At 37.1% G+C, this 25,078-nt stretch overlaps 1 protein-coding gene across 1 annotated transcript in view; it reads right to left on the bottom strand.

The window, feature by feature from the left end:
- The window catches only part of LOC118854758 (transmembrane protease serine 11D-like), a 38,050-nt gene extending 15,717 nt beyond the window's left edge, over positions 1-22,333 (bottom strand). The window contains exons 1-4 of the mRNA XM_036765022.1: positions 22,290-22,333; positions 21,943-22,064; positions 18,319-18,437; positions 2,453-2,520 (exon numbers count right to left, since the gene is read on the bottom strand). Coding sequence (XP_036620917.1) covers positions 2,453-2,520; positions 18,319-18,437; positions 21,943-22,064; positions 22,290-22,333 — 353 coding nt within the window. The remainder of the gene's footprint in view (positions 1-2,452; positions 2,521-18,318; positions 18,438-21,942; positions 22,065-22,289) is intronic.
- Positions 22,334-25,078: the final 2,745 nt, after the last annotated feature.

The following is a 25,078-nucleotide window of genomic DNA, read 5'->3' as shown; positions in this document are numbered from 1 at the left end:
GCCATATTGCCTCCAACACACAAATTGAACAAAATCACTTAGGGAGCTTCCTTTTAGCTCAGATTCATGCAATATTGTTTGACCAGGTAATAGAATATCAGAATTAATCATTTGCTGTGTGACCAAACAGCATACTTTGAAAATTTTTGAAAATAGTCTACTCAGGAGGCTACAGTTCCAATTGGGTTGCCCAAAAGCCCAAGTCACTCTCGGATAGCTTGGCATATAGTTTTAAGACATATTTTAAGTGCTCTTCTGCCTATAGCAAAAGGCTAGTGCCCTAACTCCCAGCTGCCTGATTTTTAACTATTTTGTGTATGTCCGTCTTTATTTACTTTCTACCTAAGTTATAATGTATATATTTCTATAGTTGCTTGTTATATCCTCCATTAGAATATATGCTCCTTAGGAACAAGGATTGTTTCATGCTATGGATTTGTCATCCCTAGCACCTTACACAATGCCTGGCATATACTAAGTATTTTATAAATACTTGGTGATTGAGCATTTTATCTAGCTACAAATGGAAATTCTTGAGATTTTATTTTATTTAAAAAAAATCTTTGTGGAATAGGAACATTTTAAAAACTCTATGCTGTAAAAATGTGGATGTCCTGCAGTGGATCTGTGATTTTCATGATGTGACTCTTTCCCCCAGTCATGCGAATCAGAGCGCATTCATGTTTGCCCTACCTATAGCTGTGTGACTTACCTATATCCTCCCACCAAAGTCCATGTCTTCCCACTCAAAGTTCTGGGGGCTTATCTCAGAATACCTTCTTACTTTTTTTGTGGCACCCCAATTTGTAATGGAATATCCTGTTTTAGCTTAATTCATCTTTTCAAATAAAATGATACAAATTCTTTACTATAAATATTTAACTGTTAAAGGTTGCAATAATCTAAAGTGAGCTAAGTTATAATAATAATTCTCACCTCTGTTTTTCCAGACTTTCCATAATACTACTCTCCCCTGCCTAGGCCCATGAGGCTAACTTGTGATACATAGTCAGGCAGAGGTTTCTTTCCTTTGGGTATTCTTTGTTTCTTTCTCCTCCCGATCCTTCCTAAACCTGGTATTCTTTAGTTGCTACCTGACTACTCAGGCCTGCTCTTTTGGCTAGCATAAAATGATCTATCTAGACCTTTCCTGATGCCATCTCTTTATACACTCCATGCCCACTCACATTTGAACTGTGTCTAATCCAGTTTCCTCTGGGATCTGCCCTTGGCCGGCCAATGTGAAGAACTAAATGTTTTAATAATTGTAAACAATGACAGTGTAGGGATCCTTAACTTTTTTGAGTCATGGACTCCTTTAGTAGTCTGGTCCATAATTCTATGGACCCCTTCTCAGAATAATGGCTTGTTGCCAACATTCATAACTGAAGGAAGGCTAAATTTCAATTAAAAGTTAGAAAAATTAAATAGGTAATTTTTTCTCCAGGCAAGTTCACAGACCTCTTAAAATCTATCCACAGACCCCTTGGACATCTGTGAATCCTAGGTTAAGAGCCCTTGACTTAATGTGCTACCTCAAACACTTATTTATATTTTAGCACAAAGGAGTAAGTGTGAGAATATCAAGGCTTAGTGACTGAGATAGTGGGGAATATAAAGGGAAGGGTATAGGGAAAAGGGATGGGACTTGATAGTGTTGATAGCTTTTGTTTTTACCTCAGCTTCATTTCCTAATATATTTTCCCCCAACTCACCCACTGAGCCAACCCTTGTAACAAAGAGGAAAAAAGAAAAACAAAGGTTTAACAAAACTAATCAACACAGCAACAGTCTGACTATATGTAAAAACATCCATAGTTCACTGCCTGGGTAAGGAAAGAAGGGAGTCCTATGCTTCCCTGAATTCTTCAATTTATTGTTTCTTGTTGAGTAAATGCCTATTTCACCCATATATAACACTAACCATGACAATGATCTGTACAGACTGGATTCTTATATTTGTGTAGTGGAAAAAGCACAGGATTTAGAGTCAGAGAACCTGTCTTAAAGTACCAACTTGCCACCTACTAAATGTATGTTACTGAGCCTCTCAGTTCTTTATCTATGAAGTAGGGATAATAAAACTTTAAACTATCTACCTTATTAGGTTGTTATGTTAGATTAAATGAAATTCAAGATCTAATCCTTAAAGAACTATATAAATATAAGCTAATTTTTCTTGCAGCATAGATTGCAGCCCATACATTCCTAGATAGTTTAGACACTTGTGGCTAAAGAAAAATTCATCACCTTTTGACTAACTTGGTGATTTAAACCTCTAGAAATTATATTCCATTAGTTCTCGCCCAGTAGACACATGGCTCATTTTTGGACCTTACTCAAGACTCATCTAGCTTGGTAGGATCTGCCAGGGCTTGCATTCTAATGGCACCATAATAATGAATATTTTTGATTGAATGCATCCTCTCTTCTCGAGAACAATGCTACTCACCGAATTCTTACAACATGAGCTCTCCTGAATTGTCTTGCTAAATTCGATGCTTTGAAGGTTTCATTCATCTGTATGAACAAAAAAATTGTCAGTAGAAAGAAAAATGTCAATAGAAAGAAAAGATGACCCTCACCTTTTCTCAATTTCTTCCTCTTCCCTGTTTGAGATGTATGACTGGGTTTTCCATTGTCCTGCTCTGGTAAAACTCAAAAGATGACTTTAGGTAGGACTTTCAACCTCTTAGTATATGTTTCTTCATATGTGATGATAATATGTTTTATAAATCATATATCATCAACCCATATAAATCATAATTAACAATAATCCCTTCATTTTATACATGAGAGAACTAAGGCCCAGAGGCATTCACTGGGATATTTGTGCTCTAGCAAATTATACTTTTTATTTCAACTTTTCTCTCCTCATTCCACAGTGTATATGTTGTTGTTCAGGCATTTTAGTTGTGCTCAACTCTTCATGACCCCATTTAGGGTTTTCTTGGCAAAGATCTTGGAGTGGTTTGCCTTTTCTTTCTCCAGTTCATTTTATAGATGAGGAAACTGAGGTAAACAGGGTTAATGACTTGCCCATGGTCACACAGCTAGTAAATGATTTGCTTCCTGATTCCAGGCCCAGCACTCTATCCACTGTGCTGTTGAGGATTGGGGGAAATGAGGTCCAGGAACCCTAAGATTGGAGTTCCCAGATGGGGTCATTGAGGGGGAGTACCCCTCAAGGACCCTAGTCCTGGAGAGGGTCAGGGCCATCTGGAATGAATTCACCATCTCAATCATTCTTTAAGTCAAGGTGGCAAAGATTTATTACACTTTACAGTCGGCAAGAGTTCTTAGGGAACCTGCAACCTTATAGGGATGCAGGAAAAGTTTTATAGGAGATTTTTGGGTGAAACATGTCAATTAGGTGTTTTGGGATAGGATTAGGGAGTGGTTAAAGGGTGGTCAGTTCTTAAAGGAACATGTACTTTTTATATCTACTGCGCAGGTATCTTACCCAAAGTTCACTGGGAAATAGCCCAAGGAAGGCGTGACCTGGAGGTGTGGTTTTTGCCTTGAAATGTCACTGAGTCAACTAATGGTCAGGGCTGATTGGAAATATCCAGGTTGCTTCCATCAAATGTCTTGTTAGACAAGATGAATGTAAGGGAGTATAAATATGTCTGGGCCTAGCACACACATGATAGGACAGTGAGTAGTGAATATCATTATGACCAGTACATGGCCAGTTCAGCATGTACACAGGGAGTCAGACCAGTAAATTCTATAGGTACAGCTGGCCACAGTATCAGGAGGAGAGATAAGTGTTTTGCTAAGGAATGCTGCCCTTGAACTGTAGAGGAACTGCCTGAGACAGTATTTTGAGGCTAGGGAGAGATATGATTTTGGAACTGGATGTGATTTTGGAATTGGGGTCCAGAGGTAGGCCCCCAGAGTCTAAGGAGAAATGTGATGTTACAATTAACCACCCAAGCACCCCCCAACAGCGCCACCTAGCTACCCTTGTATATAGGTGAATTCAATTTAAGATGAATATTGAGCAAAGATTGAATTGACAGAAAAAGTCACAGTTCAGCCTGAGAGATAGCTGGGGGAAAAAGTTTGTGTGCTCTCTGTATGAGATCTGAGGCATTTTTTGCACGAGTTGGGGGTCCGAAGCAGCCTTCCTTCCCAGGTAATGTCAGCTTTTTGAGAGCAGGAACTACTTTCATTGTTGTTTTTGTGTCCCAGAGCCCAATTTGTTTGGCATGTGGTAAGTTCTTAATAACTACTTGAATTGAATTGTGTTCTTTGATTCATTTCCTAGCTCCAGCAATATGAGTTCAGTATCTTAGGGATAGTGGTTTAAACTGTTCTGTCAAAAGTAAGAAGACAAATGCACCATGGTTTCATTTTGGATGAAGTCCTAATTTGGGTTGATGAAAATAGCAATTCCTTATTGGCCCAGACAGAGGAAACTGTGCCAGAACTAGAGAGGAAACTGAGACTATTACTAGCCTTCCCTTTTTTCATAGAGCATGTCATAGAATGTGAATGCTCAAAAGAATGATCATGGCACTTTATTTTAGCCAGTGCCAACGGGATCAACTATATGTACAACTACATGAGGCTACAATATTCCACCAATTTAATAGAAAAAAAGATGTCAAACTGGTTTATGTCATGTAGACAAAACAGTAGTTGATTGATGGAACTCTTTGACTTTGTAATAGGTTATTTTGGCATTACTCTGACACAGTCTAGGTCAGATCAACCCAGTCTTGTCATCCTATTAGTTCTGTTATACCTCTATCTTCTCAACCAAGTTAAGAAATTATGTTAGCAAAGACAGAAAAACGGCAAATTTATAGGAGGTTAACTTTGAAAAATTAGCAGATGTAAGATTTTATATAAATGATAGCAAAATGAAAATTTGGATAGATAATAGATTCTGCTAATGCATCTATTTAGAACTCTGCAGAACTTATGAAACCTCAGCAATTCTTAGGTTATGGCCAAAAAGTTTGTTTTTAACCTTGTCAATCACATGGCAGAAAATCATTCCTAAACTGGTATTTTCAGGCCAGTTGATGTTTTCTAGATGGAAGTAAATGTCATTTTCAATTAAAGGAACATTTTTTAGTATGGCTTGATTTTTGAAGGCAGTGAAGACAGACTTTTAAAAGTAGGATTAAGACTAATGGACTTGATTTCCATATTTTTGAAAGGGTGGTTAATTGCTTACTTTACTTTAGCTTTGGCTTGATTTATTATTACAAAACACTACTGTACTCTAGTTCATGCCATTTATTCATTTGTTTACCTTGCCATCCCATCCGTCTGTTGTCCCCCCCTTTTACCAATAGCCAGACTTATAAGAAAACAAATCTATGTCTAATGCCTTCACTTCCTCAATTCACATTCACTCCTGAACCCCCTTGAACCTAGGGTCTTCCATCACCCCCATAGACCTGTCCTATCACATTGTGGCCACTTTGGTTACATATTCTGTATGCCTACAATCATCAGTCTGCTGAAACCACTCTCTCCAAGGTTCTCGATACTCTCTTAATTGCAACACTCAACAGCCTTCGCTCAGATCTCATTCTCCTTGATCCCTCTGTAGCTTTTTGGACATTGGTGACCACTTATATGCCTAAGATCCTTCCTCTTTTCTGGACCAATAAGATAATGTACTATGATTCTCTGAGCATTATCTATTTGACCACTACTTCTCAAGTTCTTTTGTTGGATCATCACTTGAGTCTTGCTCTCTATGCTCAGATTCTTCTTTTTTCTCCCTACATATCCTTTCTCTTGTTGAATTTATCACCTACTGTGGGTTCAATTATCCCTATGGAAAGACCCCACATTTATTCAACCATATCTCTCTCCTGAGCTCTAGTGCAACTTCACTAACTATCATCTGGACATCTCTGCTCGGATATCTGATAATGCATCTCAAACTCAACATGTCTAAAGCAGAACTCATCGTTTTTCACATTAAATCTACCCTTCCTTCTAACTTCTCTCTTTTTATGGAGGGCACCAGCATCCTTCTAGTCAATTAGGTTCATAATTTTGGAATGATCCGTACTTCTTCACTCTTTCTTACCACTATGTAGCCAATCAGTTGGGAAGTCTTGCTGATTTTACCTTCACCATCTCTCTCTCTCTCTCTCTCTCTCTCTCTCTCTCTCTCTCTCTCTCTCTCTCTCTCTCCTCTGAACCCTTCTGTTCATTCCCTAATTAAGGACCTAATCATCCTTTTCTGTACTACCAAAATTGCCATTTGACTGGTCCCTCTGCATCTATCCTCTTCCCTTATCAATCCACAGTCTACACAGCTATTAAATTTATAATTCCAAAACATAGGTTTGATCATGTCATTACAAGTTCAAGAATCTTTCATTGTCCTCATTGTCTGTAGAACAAAACACAATTCACTTTAAAGACCTTCATGACATATCCAGTTTTGATCTTTCAGATTTATTTCACATTACTGCCCTTCAAGCTCTCTTTATTCTATCCAACTAGCCTTCTTGCTGTTCCCATTTATGAGAGTGAATTTTCCACTTTCGTGCCTACATGCCTGAAATGCTCTTCCTTCCCTTGCTTTTGTAATTCTGAGCTCCCTTAAAGGCATAGCTTGGGAGTTACCACTAGGGCCTTTCTTGATCCCTGCTGGTTGTTAGGGCATTCTCCTTCAATTTACTTTATATTTACTTTCTACATAGAAACACTTTCTATGTATGTACCTATCCACATGCATCTTGTTATCACCTCAGTAGAACAGAAAAGGGAGGAGCAAAGATGACACTGACATCTCAGGCACAAGTGACTTGGAGCATAGTCGTATCATTAACAGATAGGGAAGTTAAGAAGGGAGAAGACAACAGGAAGATGGTAGGACATGATAAGTTTGAATTGTTTCAGTAACATTCTGGTGCAGTTGTCTAGCAGGCATTTAGAAATGGCGGATAGGTAGAATGTGGTAAGTACCACAAATGAGATAGTCACAGTATATATTAAAGAGACAACACATTTTTTGCTTGGGGAAATCAGAAAAGGCGTCATGGAGGAAGTCATATTTGATCTGAACCTTGTAAAATGTCTAGGATTTCAAAAATTGGAGAATGAGGGAGAAGGACATTTCAGGTGGAAGAAATAATGAGTAAATATATATAGATAAGAAAGTATAGCTAGTTAAGGGAAGGGTAAATTTTCCCATTTGGCTGAAACATGCAACCCCATTTTTAATGTGCTTTACTATTAGCAACACTTTTTTCTGCTTCTCTATCCCTTAAATGCAATCAGATAGAACTGTTATGAAATCAGACAAAACTATGTACTACATTGTTATGTTTAGTATGTCATGATATTCTTTTACCAGGCATTTATTTTCTACCTAAAATTCCTAAAAAGAAAGTATCATAATTACTCAGTAGTACATGTTACTACTTATTGTGGAATTTGTGAAATCAAATGAATAAATCCAAGATTAGGGAAAATACAATTAAGCTTAGGAATATAGAAGATGAAAGGGAGTCTGCAAACATAAAAGTGGAATACATAAATCTAAGCCAATATAACAAAATATATAAATCTTAGACATAAACCTAAGAAAATATAATAAAAATCTCTTTAAAATGATTCAAGGTACATTGTGAACTGAAAATGCTATATAAATGCCAAGTAATGCTAATAAAAAACCAGGAAAGGTATTGCTTTTGTTCTTAGTTGCCTAAGTGATATTTATACAAGTAAGAAAGGAAATTCCAGTTTTATTAAATTGGACTACAACATTACACTAGCTTTTATACTGAATTCGCCTTTATCTTCAATACCAGTATTAGGTAACATTTATGCAACAATTTAAGGTTTGCAATGTATTTTACATATATTAACTCATTTAATTATTTGCCTTAGACCTTTACTTTCAAAAGGGCAAATAAGTTTAATTACTTACCTCTTCATTTTTTAAACCTCTTCATTCCTAACAAAAGAGTTGGAGGGTTAGGTTTAGGTTGGTATTCAAACCATTCTATAATCTAACTGCAGTCTGCCTTTATGGACATCTCACACTACTATCATCCATATGTTATGTGACAAACTTTACTTCTCACTATGCCTTGAACATTTCTTGAAACTTTCTTTATATTTAGAAGGCCCTTTAAGTCCTATTCAATCTTCAAGAAATATTTTCTATAAAAGTTTTTCTGATCCCTTTCATAAGAAGTAATCTCTTCCTCCTGTAATTTTAATTCCATTTTATTGGAATACTTTTCTTACACATTTACATTCAATTTTATATAATATATGTATCATATATATTATATAATAATAACTATTTTATACCCTTTTGATCACCCCCTCTATTAGATTGGCTTCTGTCTTTGAGAGTAAGGACTATGTCTTCTTGTTTTATCTTGCTCAGAAGAAAAACCCATTAGTTCAATTATTAGTAAGTTACCTTTTTTGGTATGAAACATCTTTCTGCATTGTTTTATTTTAGCATACCCAATAGTTTGGGGGTACTTCATGAACATTCAATGACAAATTGAAGAGTAAGGCAAGGATTATTTTTAAATTCCTACAAAATGAGCCATTTCCAGTTTGTTGGGAAGTGGGATAGACATTTTGGACAAGCCAAGTTTCAGATGTCTCTGGAACATTCAGTTTGACATATCTGATAAGTTATCTCACTAATGGTGCAAGAGGCACAAATAGAATGATGATGGTTTCTGTTTTATATATCTATAAGGACTAGATCTTTTTTTAAATCAATCCATCAAAAAACACTTATTATGCACCAACTATGTGTCAGGCAGTATGTTAGGTGCTGAGGACACAAAGAGAAAAAAAAAAGAAACATTAGGGACAATTTGGACTCTCTGCTTCAAGCCTCTCTCCACTTCCATCCATCCTCCATACTACTGTCAAAGTGGTTTTCCTTGGGTGCACTTTTGACCATGTCACCCCCCTGCTCAATCATTGCTTCTAGAATAAACTCTTCTGTTTAACTTTTAAAAGCCCTTCATAACCTGGCCCCAAACCATATTTCTAGTCTCATTGTACATTATTCCCTTATTTAATGTAGAGCTTGTGTTGTTTTAGAGCTTTGAGGTATATATTCTAGGGACACAGGAATGAACCAGTAAAAGGGCAAGATTGAAGATGCATAAGAAAAAAGTATTAGAGGAGGTGGGGAAGGACTGGAGCAATTGTAAGAGTAGAGGGATCAGCCTTAGCAAGGATTTGGGAAGAAGAAAGAGATAGAGGATACAGGAGAGGAGAGGTAATAATGCAGAGAAGCTTTGAGGACTGAGAAAGGGAGTCATTCTCACTGAGTAATCTCAAAGAAATAGGAAGCTAGGTAATTGGCACTACCATGTGAAGGTATATGCTTTGTGGAGAAGGAGCATGAGAATATGGCTGGGGTTTGGAGGAGAGAGGAAAAGGTTTGGAATGATATCGGCTGTAAATAAGTACAGAGTTGAAGAATTGTTAAGCAAAAGGATAGACTTATTTATGCAACATAAATTTGATGGGCTATAAATACTTGATTTCATTATTTTTTTGCTACAGCTCAGTAACTCTGGATCTGGAGCAGAGGAATCAGATGATGGTAGCTACCTGGAACTGAAACTCAGCCAGTCTAGAATAGAGGAAATCATGGAGTTAAGGAATGAATATTGCCATATTCCTCATTCTACTTAGGAAGAGCTCGTCAGTCAGAACATACTCATGGTTTGACAAAACTACTTGGAAACATAGGTACTAATATTATCCATTTATTTCTGAAAGGTCACAGATGAGGCCCACCTTCAGCAAGAAGCCTTTCCCGGTCCTCCTTAGTCTTAGTGCCTTCCCTCTGAGATTACTCCCAATCTATCATTCATATCTATATCTATCTAGCTATCTATATCTATATCATCTATCATCTATCTCTCTATCATCTATCTGTCTATCATATATCTATCTATCATATATCTATCTATCATCTATCTATCTGCCTCTCTATCATCTATCTATCTATCATCTATCTATCATCTGTCTATCTCTCTGTCTGTCTGCTTATCATCTATCTATCTGTTTGTCTATCATCTATCTACCTGTCACCTTTCTATCTGTCTATCATCTATCTATCTATCTATCTAGCATATATGTATCTATGTATCTGTCTATCTAGTTTGCATACTTTCCAGGGATGTACACATTGATAGTGAGATTGACACACGCATTGCCAGAGCCAGCTGAGTGTTTGGGAGGCTCTGAAGGAAAGTATGGGAGAGAAGAGATATTATTCTGATTACCAAACTGAGGGTCTACAGAGCTGTTGTGCTGACCTCATTGTTGTATGCCCGTGAAACCTGTCTAGTCTACCAGCACCATGCCCGGAAACTGAATCGCTTCCATTTGAATTGTCTTAGGAAGATTCTGAAAATCACCTGGCAGGATAAGGTATCAGACACTGAAGTACTTACTTGAACTAAACTGCCAAGCATTCAAACTCTGCTTCAGATAACACAACTCCAATGGGCTGGCCATGTTGTTCAAATGCAAAATATATGCTTGCCAAAAAGACTTTTATGGATAACTCACACAGGCCAAGCGTTCACATGATGGTGAGAATAAGTGACACAAGGACACTCTCAAGGTCTCTCAAGAACTTTGGAATTGATTGTGTGACATGGTAGACACTGGCACAGGACTGCTCATCATGGCGTGCCTACATCAGAGAAGGTGCTGTGCTCTATAAGCAAAGCAGAATTGAAACAGCTCAAAGGAAATGCAGGATGCTCAGATTTAGAGTATCCACCCCAAATGTTCAAATGGACTGTTTGTGCCTAACCTATAGTAGAACATTCCAAGCTTGTATTGGTCTTATCAGCCACAGTCAGACACAATGAAACTTGACTCTAGCATAGTGATGTCATTTTGGTCCTCTGAGAATGAAAGACAACAACCAACCAATTCCCAATTTAGCATTCATATCTGTATCTATTTATCTATATCTATCTATCTATCTAGTTTGTATTTAGTTGTTTGTGTGTTGTCTTCCCCATTAGACTGTGAACTCTGGGATGAGAGGAACTGTGTTTTATCTTGCTTTGTATCCCCAGCCCTTAGGACAGTGTCTGGCACATAGTGAGTACTTACTGAATACTTATTGATTGACTAGCTGAGGAAGATGGAAATACTTCACATTAGTCTATTCTTTATACTTTAACAGTATTTTATATGTGTCATTAAACATACATGGACCACAGGCGTGGTTCAATTTCAAGAATGCTCAGCACAGTACACAAAATATTCTCCTATAATTTGGGATAGTGTCTAAGAGACTTGCTAAATTGCTTCCAAATACTGGAAGTCCTTTCTTTTCAACAGAATTTGTTGTCTTTTTGGTTTTTTGGGCTGTTTGCTATTCTCTGGTTCATCCCCCTTTCCTAAATTTGGACTTTTAAACTTTGTAATCTGTTACCTGAGGGCTGGGCTTGTTGGATGACTCACTAGCCCATGTGTTGTACATTCTGACAGGAACTGAGTTACGTCTTTGGGATGGAGGCTATCTTTGGAATCTTGTTGTAATAACAAACAGCTACATTGTGACTCCCCAGAATGTATTTTGGGCTTTCTTTTCAGTGCACACCCTTTTGATTTGCCTTCTATCAGTAACCTGGATACCCACTCAGCCATTGCAACATCTGGGCTTTACAATACAGCTTTGTTTGGATAAATAGAAGAGCTTGTCAGGACCTGGAATACTCTGTCCTCAGACTGACGTTTACAGGCAGCTAGGTCATACAGTGACTTGAGTGTTGGACTTGGAGTCAGAAAGACTGAATGTGAATCCTCCCTCAGATATTTACTACCTGCATGACACTAAGCAAGTCGCTTAACTTCTCCCAATCTCAATTTCCTCATTGGTAAATGGGTATAATAATTGCATCTACTTCATAGGGCACTGTGTCTGGCACGTAATAAGTCCTTGTAGACTCATTGAAAAGATCAAAGAACAGAATGTATATGAAGTGCTCAGCAACTCTTCCCATGTTATATAAATACTAGCTACTATTATCATTCACTTTGAAGTACACATTACCACCAGCTCTTTCAGGAAGGCTGACCTTGAGAGATCCATTGATTGCAATAAGAATTATAACACAAATTCAATAATATCTCAAGAAATCAGAGCAATAACTAGCTATTCCCATAGCTAGTTAATTGAAGACCAAATAACTAGGACAAGGACAAAAAACCCTACCCTTCAAGCAAGTTCAAAGTGGAGATTGTGTCATGTGGGAAGGCAACTTGCTCTTATTAAAGATAAAATCAGATGGAAAGTGGCCGAGGTAAGCACAGAATAGGCACCTCCTGATTTTCTGGTAAAAGAGTATACTTTCAGGTTGGGAGTTATCTACTCACATATGTGCACACATAGCAAAAATACAAAAGAATATATGTACATATATATATATATATATATATTTGTGGATATAAACAAAGTACCATGAGATTTCAGAGGAGAGAAGGACAATTTTTATTTAAGAGAATGAAGGAAGATCACGTAGAGCAAGAGACATTTTCCCTGGGTCTTGAAAAGTGGGTAAAATTTCAATAGGTGGAGATGGTGGGTAAGAAAAGCATTGTAGATGTAGGGAATGGTGTGAGTGAAAGTATGTAGGCAGTAAGCTGCATGGTATGTCCAGGGAATGATAAATGAATCAATTTGACTGAATTGTAAAGAGAATGTAGAGGAGAGAAAGAGAAGCCTGAGAAGAGAGCCATGGAGGAGAAAACATGGATGAAATAGGTAATTTTTCAAATGTTATGAAGAAGTAAAGGAACATAGGAGATGAGGAAAGATAATTGTATCTAGGGATTGGAATAATAGCTAACATTTATAAGTTGGACGGAAAGTGGTATCTTAAGGTTTGCAAAATGTTGTACAAATATCTCATTTTATTTGGTCACTGGAGACCTTGAAGAGAGAAAAGAGATGAATACGAGAATGGGTGGTGTGTCAGGGGCTAAAACAGTGATAATGGTTAGGAAATGGAGGTAGTGAGGGGAGATCCATTCTTTATAGAAGTTTAGCAAACTATTGACATTGTTAACACAGGGATCCAGTCTGGATAGAGAAAAAGTAAAACCAGACCAGGGGAATGGGTCACAATGAGGACAATGAACAGGTTTTGTAACAATAGAAGAACTGGGAAATGTGGCTGGGCAGTATAGCATGGTCAAAGAGGGAAATTTCTGAGTTCATGATCTGAGGGGGGAAAACTAGAGTAATAGTGTGACTTAAGGTATTGCCACTTGATTGAGTTGACAAATAAAGGGGGAACAGAGATCACTCCAGGTCTGGCACCTCTGAATTATGTTGCCCTCTCCTAGTCATTATATCTACAAAGCACAGTGGAGAAAGTATTAGATTTCTAGTCAGGCAACCTGGGGAAAAATCCTGGCTCTGCTATTTTTTTATCTTAGAGACCTTGAATGAGTTATTTTATCTTTCAGAGACTCTTTCCACATAAATAATATGGGTGTGTGGGAGGTGGTGTGGACCAGATGATCTCTAAGTTTTCTTCCAGCTCTCAATCCCGTGATCCCCTTCCTACGGTGGCTATACCAGTCTATTATACTGCTACATAGGACCACAGATTCATTTATTTATAGGGCCAGTCTTTCATATATATCAAAAGTAATGAAAATGTAAATCAAAAATATTTATTTGGTACCCACTATTTACCATTATGGCCAACTGCAGAACTCTCCAAATTAATACCTTATTGGCTTATCAAATATCTTTTAGCCTCTACTACCTTCTTTTGGTTTCATGTATATCCTTAAGTTCTTCTATACACCTATGGGGTAGAAGATGCATATTATCATGTATATAAATGAAAAAAGAAGAGAGATTAAGTTATTGGAGGGACTCAATAGGATAAGGGTTACAGGTGAAAAAAAGAAAGGAAAAAAGGGAGAAATTTAAGAGTTGCAATAACAAGGTTAACTTAATTATTGCTTGACTCAATATCTTTGGATATAAACAAATAAATGCTATGGAAAACACAAACAAGGTGTTTTTTAAAAGCAATATTGGGAAAAAATACAAGAGGAGCAGTGCTATGGTGTGGATGGCTTAAAGATAATGGGTATCAGAGAGAAGGTAAAACTACTCAGATCTAATTTGGCTTTTGTTTTCTCTACCTAAGAATAATCATATCCAAAGAGTTGCCAAGTATTATATATTTTATTCCTAAATCTCTCATATACTTCCCCTCTCTCCACCCATATTACCACAATATTAATTCAGAACCTCATCATCTTCCCTTCACACTACTGCAATTTGCTTGTATTGTTTCCAGTCTCTCTCCTTTCCAATCCATCCTTCACACAGCTGTCAAAATGATTTTCCTTAAATATAGGACCGATCATGTTATTATTTTACTCAATAAATTCAACTCAACTTCCTAATACCTTTAGCCTCAAATGTAAATTTCTCTGTTTGTAATTAAAAACATGGCCCCAACTTACCCTTCTGGCCTAGTTATACACTACTTCTTTTCACTGCAGTTCAACCAAGCTGGCCTTCTTACTGTTCCTCATTCACAACATTCCATCTTTCTTCTCCATGATTTTGCACTGACTCTTCCCAATGCCTGCCATGCCTGCCTTCCTCACCTGCAGCTTTTAGACTACCTAGTTTTCTTTAAGCTCCACATTCTATATAAGGCCTATTCTGCCTTTCTCAGTTGTTATTGATCTCTCACTCCTCAAATTATCCTGTATGTACTTATCTATTTATGTGTTACATACTGTGGCTGAATGTAAACTCCTTGAAGGAAAGGACCATATTTCTAGTGTCTAGCACAGTGCCTTTGAACCAAATGACTTCATAAATATTTAATAAATACTGGTGAAATGAAATGTTTAGTTTCAGAAATGAAAAGGGCTTGTTCTTGGAAATGAAACCTCTCTGAGAAGTACCTGACAAATGATCATTTCTGCCTTTCCACAAAGGCCTCAAGTTGTGGGCAAACCTCTAATGGCATCTCATCTACTTTTGGATAACTATAATCCTTAGTTGTTTTTTCTTTCTTTATATCAAGTTGATTTTTTTTCCTTTTTGCAGTGTCTACCAAGTGCACCTTGTTCTTCCCTTTCAGGCCAAACAAAGCAAGCTTAATCTCTCTGAATCCTTCAGATACATAAACACTGCCACCATATTTACCCATCTACCTTAATTTTCTGTTTTCAGACTTATAGTACTATCCTAAAGTTGAGGCTTCAACACAATGGGAAAGCAGTGAATGATTGAAAATTGGAACCCAAGATCAGTAAGAAGATAATAAAACAAAGTTTCTTTTCTCTTGATGAGTTCAAGTCCAGACAAAGTAAATACCAGGCCACTGGAAGAACTGGAATTATTATTACTAAGCTATTGTGAGTGATCTTTGAAAAATTGTGAAGGATAGTAATTTTGAAATTGAAAAGAGCAAAGGCCTTGATTTTTTTTAAAAAAAGGGAAGAGAATGGAATCTACATACTATAGAATGACGAATTCAACTTCTGTTCTTAAGAAATGTTAGAATGGATTATTTGAGGGATGAGTAGTGAACAGATATATAAGGAAGCATTGATCACAGGGAACTGTAAGGGATTCATTGGAAACAGATCAAGCCAGACTAACCTAATTTCCTTTATTGTGAGGGTTATTAAACTGGTAAATCTGGTGAGTGTGGTACATATAGTTTATCTAAGCTTGAGTAAAGCATTTGACAGATCTTTTAGGATGTAAAGAATTCAGAGCTTATGAAGAATTGTGTGAATTGAAGCACGTAAAGTAATCATAACAATTTACTGGGTGAACACAACAATAAAAAGGAAAACAAAAGTGAAAGACTTTGGAATGGTGACCATTCATGACTTGAGAAAACTCATAGTGAATAATTCCTCCTGATTCTTGGAAGAAAGATAGTGGTCTATAGAAATGCATTGAAACATACTGTTTTAGATATGGTATTGTTTTCTTGGCTGTACTTCTTCTATGATGCATTAGTTCTATGAGAGTGGGAGAGTTATCATCAGGAAAAGACTATGTAAAAAATAAAATCCCATCAATAAAGCATTAAAAGAAAAATTCAGAGAAAATTGATTGATGACTCACTCATATGTACTGATGAAGAGCAAAGTAAGCAGAACCAAGACAATAATGTACACAATCACCACGACAATACAAAACACCCTACAATGTGTCAAAATTCATATTACTGAAATATTAATTTTGACTCTAGATAATTAACAAAGAAATGGATGTCTCTCCCTTTGCTAGAGAGTTGGTGAACTACAGGTATAAAATGAGAGAAATTCTGTCAGACATTATCATGTTGGTTTGTTTTGTTCAATGGTACTTTTTGTACAATGATACAATGGAGAGTTCTATTGGTTTTGGGAAATGACGGTAGTTTTAAAAAGCATTAATATTTAACATAAAAACCCTTAAAGTCTCTCATGATGTACTTGTGGATGAGATGGAGAGATGTGGAGCTATATGATAATACAATTAGGTGTATTCAGAACTGCTTGAATGGCTGCACCTGAAAAGTATTCATTAATGGCCTATAGTCCAGTAGTCAGTCTTTGGAGAATGGAGTACCCTGAGAACCTGTCCTTGGCTCTGTGCTGTTTAACATTTTATCAGAGATTTGGATGACCTCATTCAAGGCATTTTTATTGCATTTGTAGATCACATAGAATTGGCAGGAATACACATTGGATGACAAGCAAGATTGAAAAAAATATTGACAGACTGGAATGCTGGGACATATCTAATAAAATGAAATTTAATAGCAATAAATTAAAAATCCTTCATTTGGCAACTCAGTATGTGTCCACAACATGACATGGCAGCCAAAAAGCTAATGCCATCCTAAACTACGTAGAGAGACATAATGTCCAGAATGAGGAAGGCAATAGTATTGATTCTTCAGAACACATGTAGGTCTCAGAACCACATTTTGGGAAGGGAACAGACAAGCTGGAGAGTATCCCAAGGAAGACAACCAAATTGGTGAGTGGCCTCCACGCCTTACTGTATAATGATCAACTGAAGGAACTGGTGACATTCACTCTAGAGAATAGAAGATGGAGGGGGGGGGGGGTGTAGGAATGATAGACATCTTAAAGTATTAGAAGAAGCTGTAATGTGGAAGAGGGTTTATTATGGAATCATAGATTTCGTAGTATCATTGACTCTTTTTAGGGCAGCTAGATGGCACAGTAGATAGAGCACAGGGCCTGGAGTCAAGGAGACCTGAGTTCAAACTTGACTTCAGACACTTACCAGCCATGTGACCCTGGGCAAATCACTTAACCCTATTTGTCTCAGTTTCCTCATCTATAAAAAGAGCTGGAGAAGGAAATGGCAAACCACTCCAGTTTCTTTCCCAAGAAAACCTCAAATGGGATCACAGAATCAAACACGACAAACATGATTGAACAACAACAAAAATCATTGATTTAGTGTCCAAAGGTATCTTAGAGATCATTGAATTCAAGCACCTAATTTTACTAATGAGGAAACTGAAACCCAGAGAGGTTAAATGGCTTGCTCAGGACCACAAAGGTTTGAGGTCTTCCTGACTAAAAATGCAATACTCTAGCCAGTGTAACACATTGCCTTTTAGATTAAACTTGTTCTACTTGACTCAAGAAAACACAACTAAGAGCAATGGATGGAAGTTGAAATGAGGCAGATTTTGTATCAAATTAAAGATAATTTTCCTAAAAATTGGTGCTTACTTGTGGTAGAAGGAGATGCCTTGGGAGGCAGTGCAGCCCTCCTCATGGGAGGTCTTCAAATGAAGGATGGATAACTAATTGTCAGGCATGTTGTATAGAAGATTTTTGTTCAGGCACAGATTGGACTAGATGGCCTCTGAATTCCCTTCTCCCTCTGACATCCTGTGATTCTATGAAATGACTCTTCTATCACTTTTGTGAATGGAACTGTAATTCATAGAATAATCTGAAAGGCTAGCACTGTGCTAGTGGGCATTAAATGATGGCATAGAGAAATGTGCCTTTGGCTGATCCAAGAGTATTTAGACAATATGAAAGATGACTAATTCAAATTAATCATTCATAAAACTAAAATCATCATTACTTTAGGTACTTTTGTGAAATGAGACATATTTTATGAACATAGCCAATGAGGGAATTTATTTCCCTTCACTATGCATGTTACAGGGAATTTGTTTTTCTTTTCTTTTTTCCTTTTTTTCCAATAGAGTTATGTTAATTTTTAAAAGTATTTTCAAGAAACAAAAGGGAATAGAGAAAAAGTAAGTACAAACTCACCAAATTCTCAATAGTTCTACTTAAAGCTCTGTATTCTGATGAAGTTGGTGAATCTAGCTGGCTTGTATATTCTACATTTGTGATTTGAAGGTCGCTTTGATAAAGGTATGATTTCTGACCTGTAAAGAGGAAAAAAAAAACATGTTCATTAACTAGTGGTTAGGAACACACATTAATAATGACTGTAATAACAGTTACTTCTGCAGAGCATAACAGATAAATGACTTGCCTTGGAGTTGGAAAAATCTGTATTTAAGATGCTTACCCCTGACCCCACCAACACACCTGGCAAGTGGTTTTATGTCTCAAAGCCACAGTCTCAAGGACTATAATTTACGGATGGATCGCCAACTTGCATTGTTAGAAGGAGATTCTATGTTGTGTATTCCCTAGACCCATGAAATCATGCTCCCAAAAAGGGAGCAAGAGAAGGCTATATTGAACAAAATAATAGAATATAAGAGTTGGAAAGGTTATTTAGTCAAATACTTTAGTGAGAACCATTTTCTCTATTAGGCTATTTCCAAAACACCGCATTCATCCATATGTAAGAAGTCAAAAGCTCTATCTTTCTAGGTTCTTTAGAAACATTGTCTTCATCTGCATAATGTATTGGGTCTCTTATCAGAGAGAATCCAAATTATTTTTTCCTAAATTCTCCAGAATACTGCCATTCACTGATGTGCATCTGTCTCAATACATTTTTATCCATGCTTCTAAGTGACTCACATCCCCACACTAGAAGTCTGTAGAAGGACAAGACATGTGGAGCCTCAGCAAAAGTAGGGGAGGCATTTTTGTTAGACCAAAGGTGCTGCTCACTGAGCTGGTTTTTGGGAAAAGTTGACTGTATTGTGTCGTGTCTTCTTTCAATACTTTCATCATCTTTTGAGTGTGGAGGTTTCTCCACCAACTCTCATCCCAATTCTTCAATGTTTTGGTAAGTAGTCTCCAAGAATTAGTCGGGCTGAATAGTTCATCACCCTGTGACCAACCTGCTGATAAGCTTCTCCAAATTTAGTTAAACCAGTGTTCTTGGTGGATAGACAGACTTTAATATGTTATTGGGCCTATTTGATGACTTTCCAGCTTGATAGAACCTGTCAGTTCCAGAGCTTGTACACTACTTGTATTGCCTTCAAGAAGCTAAGGTCCCTTCTTTCAATGGTGAGGCATCAGAGGAGGACTTGAGTGGAGGTGCCACTTCTAATATCAGTAAATGATCAAATTACACTTAGATGCTTTTGAATTACTTGTAAATAACATTACGTAGCTACATGGCACAATGGATAGAGTATTGGACTTGAAGTTGGGAAGACCTGAGACCTGAAGTTGGGAAGACCTGAGTTTGAATCCTGCCTCAGACCCTTTCTAAATTATGTGACCCTAAGCAAGTCATTTAACTTCACTCAGCCTCAGTTTCCTAATTTGTAAAATGGGGATGACAACACCTACCTCACAGGATTGTTGTGAGGATCAAATGAAAGCACTTAAACAACTTTGCAAAGCTTAAAGTGATATATGACTGCTAGTACTATTATTGTTATTACTGATCATGATTAGGTTCATAGGTTTGGGGGCCAGAAAAGGCATTATTAGCAATCTAATCTATAGGATCATAATATAAACACTCTCAGAGCCCAGTACTCAGAGTACAATTTTCTCCAATAAGAATTTTTTTCCCTAATTAATTAGTTAATATCTAATGAATTAGGGTCCAAACTCCAGGCTGGTTATTTGAGAATCTAGTGCTAAAACCTGAAATAAAAGCAAAATATAATCTCATCAGATCTTATATCAATGACAATAATCATTTATTTTAATCTGAAGCCTAATGTATGTGTTCCTGACACTCTGAAATTTATCCTTGGACCAATTAAACCAAGACTTAAAAGCACGGAACTCAGGTAAAAAGAAAGAGGGAAAATTTTAATCTCAGAATAGCAGCATAATAAAAAGGTTCCTTGAAGTCTCCTGAAAGCCTTTGTTCTTCCTCTTCCCTTGAGCCATCCTAGGTAATCATTTAAAATGGTGAGGTAGTCTCTTGATCCAGAGAACCCCACAAAATCATGCAAGTCAAGGGGTTCAAAACCTCCAGGTCCACTTCAAGAACACCCTTGAAACAGCCCAAGCGATCAAGGTCATGCATATCTGAAAAGCTACCAAGTATTTGAAAGATGTCACAGTGAAGAAACAATGTGTTCTCTTCAGTCCATATGCCATATTTCCCCATGTATAAGATGCACCATTTTCCAAAAAATTTGGGGTCTAAAAACTGGGTGCGTCTTATACAGTAGTTGTAGTTTTTTTTTACTTGCATTTCCCACTTTTTTGCCCTTGTTTTTGCACTCATTATAGACTTTTTTACTTGCATTTCCCATTTTTTCATGCTTGTTGTCTTTGCACTCCTTGTTTAGCATTTGTTACTGGTATATTAGGTTACATTTTGCCACGTTCTGCCCAGAAATGGCTCAGAAAAGATTTTCATACAGTGCTGAATTTAAGTTAAAAGTGATCCAGTTTGCAAAAATGAAGGGAAATCGAGCTGCTGAACATAAGTTTGGTCCTCCTCCAACTGAGAAAACAGTCCAAGACTGGCTACAGGAAGAAGCACTACTGAAAAATGCCATGGCAGAAGGCCAGCAAAATGGCCTGATTTACAGAGGGAATTGAAGATATGGATTGAATAGCAAAGTACAATTGGAATTCCTGTGTCCACAAAGATGGTTCAGCATGAGGCAAGAAGAATTGCTGATGAAAAAGAAGTTACTGATTTCAAAGGAGGGTACAATTGGTGCTTCAGGTTCATGAAACAGAATAGACTAAGCATGCATACATACACCAGACTTGCCCAAAAGATGCCTGAAAGCTATGAGCAGATGAATAAAACTTGAGTTCAATAACTTTATGTAATACATTTTTTTTTCAAATTTCGGGCCCCAAAATTAAGGTGCGTCTTATACATGGGGAAAAATGGTAATGGTGGAGTTGGCAGGTGTGCCCAGGCTAAGCAGTGGAGTTGGACACAGGGTTGTTGGCCCAAAAAGAGTGCTGAATTCTTGCTGCATGTACTTAAAAATGCAGAGAGTAATTCAGAACTGAAGGGTTTGGATATGGATTCTCTTGTCATTGGGCACGTCCAAGTTGACAAGGCTCCCAAAATGCGATGGCGTACTTACAGGGCTCATGGTGGAATTGACCCATACATGAGTTCTCCTTGCCATATTGAGATGATACTGAAAAGGAACAAATTGTTCCTAAGCCAGAAGAGGAGGTTGCTCAAAAGAAAAAGATATCCCAGAAGAAACTGAAGAAACAAAAGCTTATGGCACGGGAGTAAATATGACATTAGAGTGCAAATAAAAGTGAAATGAAATTAAAAAAAGTTCCTTTCCTTCAGAAGGGAAATGCAAACCCATAATAAGGGTTAGTATGTTGCAAAATCTTCAAGAAGCAAGAGAGAGAAAACAGGGAAATGCAGACATGGGCAAATGTTACAAATAAAATTATGTCTTCACATTTTACTATACAGTATGTGGTTCATTAGAAAATTGCTAACTTTTTTTTTTATCTGAAGGGCTACTTTGTTATCTGGACTAAGGAACAACACCAGCTACTACTCACCAAATGCTAAAAAGTGGACAAGGAGACCGATAGTCACTCCCAGGATCACCACTCCAGCCACTACAAGAATGCCAACTACAAATGGATTCAGTGATCCGGTGGCTGATGCCACCCGTCCTGGCCTTAAATTGGAAAAAAGACAAAAGGTTACTTGTAGTACTCAGAAAAGTAGACATTCCAGCCCACCTATCTTCCTACCCTTTTCCCTTGACAAAGTAGCTTTCTGCTTTGTATGGCTTGATGTTGTAGGAGATGAAATGAGCCACTATTATTATTCTTTCATTGAATCTTAGAAAGGAACAGAGAAGCCATTTTTTTCCTCTTCATTCATCTAATCCAACCCATACCCAAGCACAAATATTTGCACCATTCCCAGTAAATCATCATCCATTCCTCACTTGAACACCTCAAGTGTGCAATAATATGTTGTTTCCGAGAGCAGACTGCTCCACTTTTGTAAAACTGTAATTGTTCTGTATTTTAACCAGCCTTGGTATCTCCAGTGCCAACCCAGTGCCATTCACATAGCAGGCCCTTCATAAGTGTTTGTTGAATTTAATTGAATTGGAAGATTAGTACACAAATTTGAATTGTTGTCATTCTCCATCCTGTCCCCTCCCCAATACTGCCACTACAGGAGATTTGCCTGTATGTACAATGAAAAAGGAAAGAAGGGGCCTTGGAAAGGTAAAAGGTAGGTTTATCGAATATGTTCTGGAATTGTCCTTGTTACTGGTGCTTGAAGATTAATGAGAATATTCAGATTTCCTTTGAATTTTGAAATAGCTACTGAAACTCCTTGACCATAATTTTCTAGCTGGGGTCACTCCAGTTTCATCTGTCCACTTATCTCTATTCCCAGTCTTTCACATCAACTTTGTTTCTACATAGAAATGATATCAGAACCCTTGGGTAGTGAGTGGCTCAGCATCCTGCAATATTTGCTGCTAGTCCTGCTCTGATCTTGCACTATTTCTAGTAACTAGCTCTTTATCTAGTCTATGAATAAGTTTCTCACCATAGATCCAGTACTAAAATCTCGTATCTTTTTCCTAGGCTTAATTTTTTTCCTTGATGGAGTAATTGTTTTTTTTTTTTTAAACAGAATAGGTTTAGAGAATTCTCAGTGAGGAAAAAATTCTCTATCAAGGCAGATTGATACCTCCTCAGCAAGTTATTGTCTCATATGACATTTAAAAAGGCTTGAGAGACATAGTTTCTGGGTAATTTAATCATTTTATTAATAATACCAGCAGGTTATTAATAAATGATAGTCATTTGGCCATCTTTCTTAGACCCAAGACATCTTACTCACACTAGGATATATATGCTGTCCACTGCTGTGTACCCTGATTCTATTTTCCTATTTGGATCTCTGTTTATCTCCTGCTATCCCACTTCTGTGATTCTCCATCCATTTGTCTAGGATCATGTCATATACAGCTAGGACTTTTCAGGATGGACTGCTGTGGTCTGGCAGTGTCACCTTTCACATATTCAAATACCTTGAAAGAGAATGGATATCTTGTTGACTAAAATCCTATGCCTAGAACCATATAAGTCATCTTGCTTAATATATACTTTTTTTAAATGTACATACACATGTATGTTATTTTCCACTTTGGATCTTTTCTGTCTTTGAAGGGTTAGAATCAGAATAAGATTTATTGAAAACTTTTGCATCTCTAGTATCTTTCAGATTATAAGTGGATCAGACAGCTATAAGTCACCCAATTCTCCTATCAGGAAGATAGCAGTTGGGTTTTAGGATGAAATAAATTATCCTTTACTATATTAGACTTCCTTTACTGATTAAAATTAGTCAATTTCAATTTTGCTTGAAAGGTTCATATTTCTAGAGATTATGAGCTTTTTCATTTGATTCATTCCTTATATCTCATTTTTTTGTCTGACTGATATTTGCAAAAAAGGACCCATTTTCTCCCTATCTAGGAAGGAGGTATTTATAATAATATATTTTAATTTGTTGCAGGCAGGTTTATGCTAACAAATTGTAGTTAAATGAAATCTGTAGCAAAAGTAAATCATTTTGGACATTTGCTTCCACTTCTTTACCTACAAACCTTTTAACAGTGTTTGAAAGTAGCTAAATTTAAATGTTTAAATTTTGTTTCCTCTTCATTATCCTGTTCACTTTCTGATAGAAATTTCCAAAGCACCAGTCTCTATGCAGCTGACTCTCTCAAGGATCTATATATCAATCCTGACTGTCTCTTCTGACCTCCAGGATCATACCTCAACTGTGTATTGGACATTTCCCACCAGATGTAGGCATTTCAACCACAGCCTGTCCAAAAGTGGATTCGTTACTTTCCTCCAAGACCCAACCCTCTTATGAATTTATCTTTTTTTTGATAGTATCACCAACTCTTTAGTCACCAAGGGAATCATTCTTATAAAGTCATTATTCCTCATTCTTTATATCTAACTACATGGCACATCTTACTGAGTCAGTTTACATAAAATCTCTTACAGCCTTCTTTACTGTATTCACACAGGTGTCACCCAAGTTTTAATCCTCATCACCTCTCACCTGAACTATAAAAATAACTTTCTAATTTCTATCTCTCCCATTTCTCCTTTCACACATGCATCCTCCATACAGTTGCTAAAGTTATTTTTGTATAGCACAGCTTCGATCATGCCACTTTCCTGATCAATGAATGCCTGTGATTTCCCATTACCTCTAGGGTCAAATGCAAACTTCTCTGTTTGGCACTTACAGACATTATACATTACTCTTCTGCACATACTCTTTGGTCTAGTGACTAAACTGGCTTTCGTGCTGCTCCTCTTAGATGATATCTAGTCTCCTTGTCTTTTAAAAGTTGCTCCTAATGCATGGAATGTGGTCTCTCCTCATCTCCATCTCTTAGAATCCTTTATTTCCTTCAAAGCTCAGCTTAAACACTGTCTTCTATGTGAAGTCTTTCCTAACTTCCCGTGCTGCTGATTCCTCTGATACCACAAGTTTGCTCCAATTTTTCCCTGGGCTTATAATTTCATTAATATAGTGAAATATGATAGTACATAAATAAATAAAAATAGTGGCCTCCACCAAGAAGATCAGTACTTATTGTACACATTATAGTCTTAGAGAGTTACTGTCCTTTAA

This window comes from Trichosurus vulpecula, chromosome 6 (genome assembly GCF_011100635.1).
Source record: "Trichosurus vulpecula isolate mTriVul1 chromosome 6, mTriVul1.pri, whole genome shotgun sequence".
In the NCBI taxonomy this organism is placed as follows: domain Eukaryota; kingdom Metazoa; phylum Chordata; class Mammalia; order Diprotodontia; family Phalangeridae; genus Trichosurus; species Trichosurus vulpecula.
Note: the sequence above shows the minus strand (reverse complement) of the source record. Positions and strands in the feature narration are given on the sequence as shown.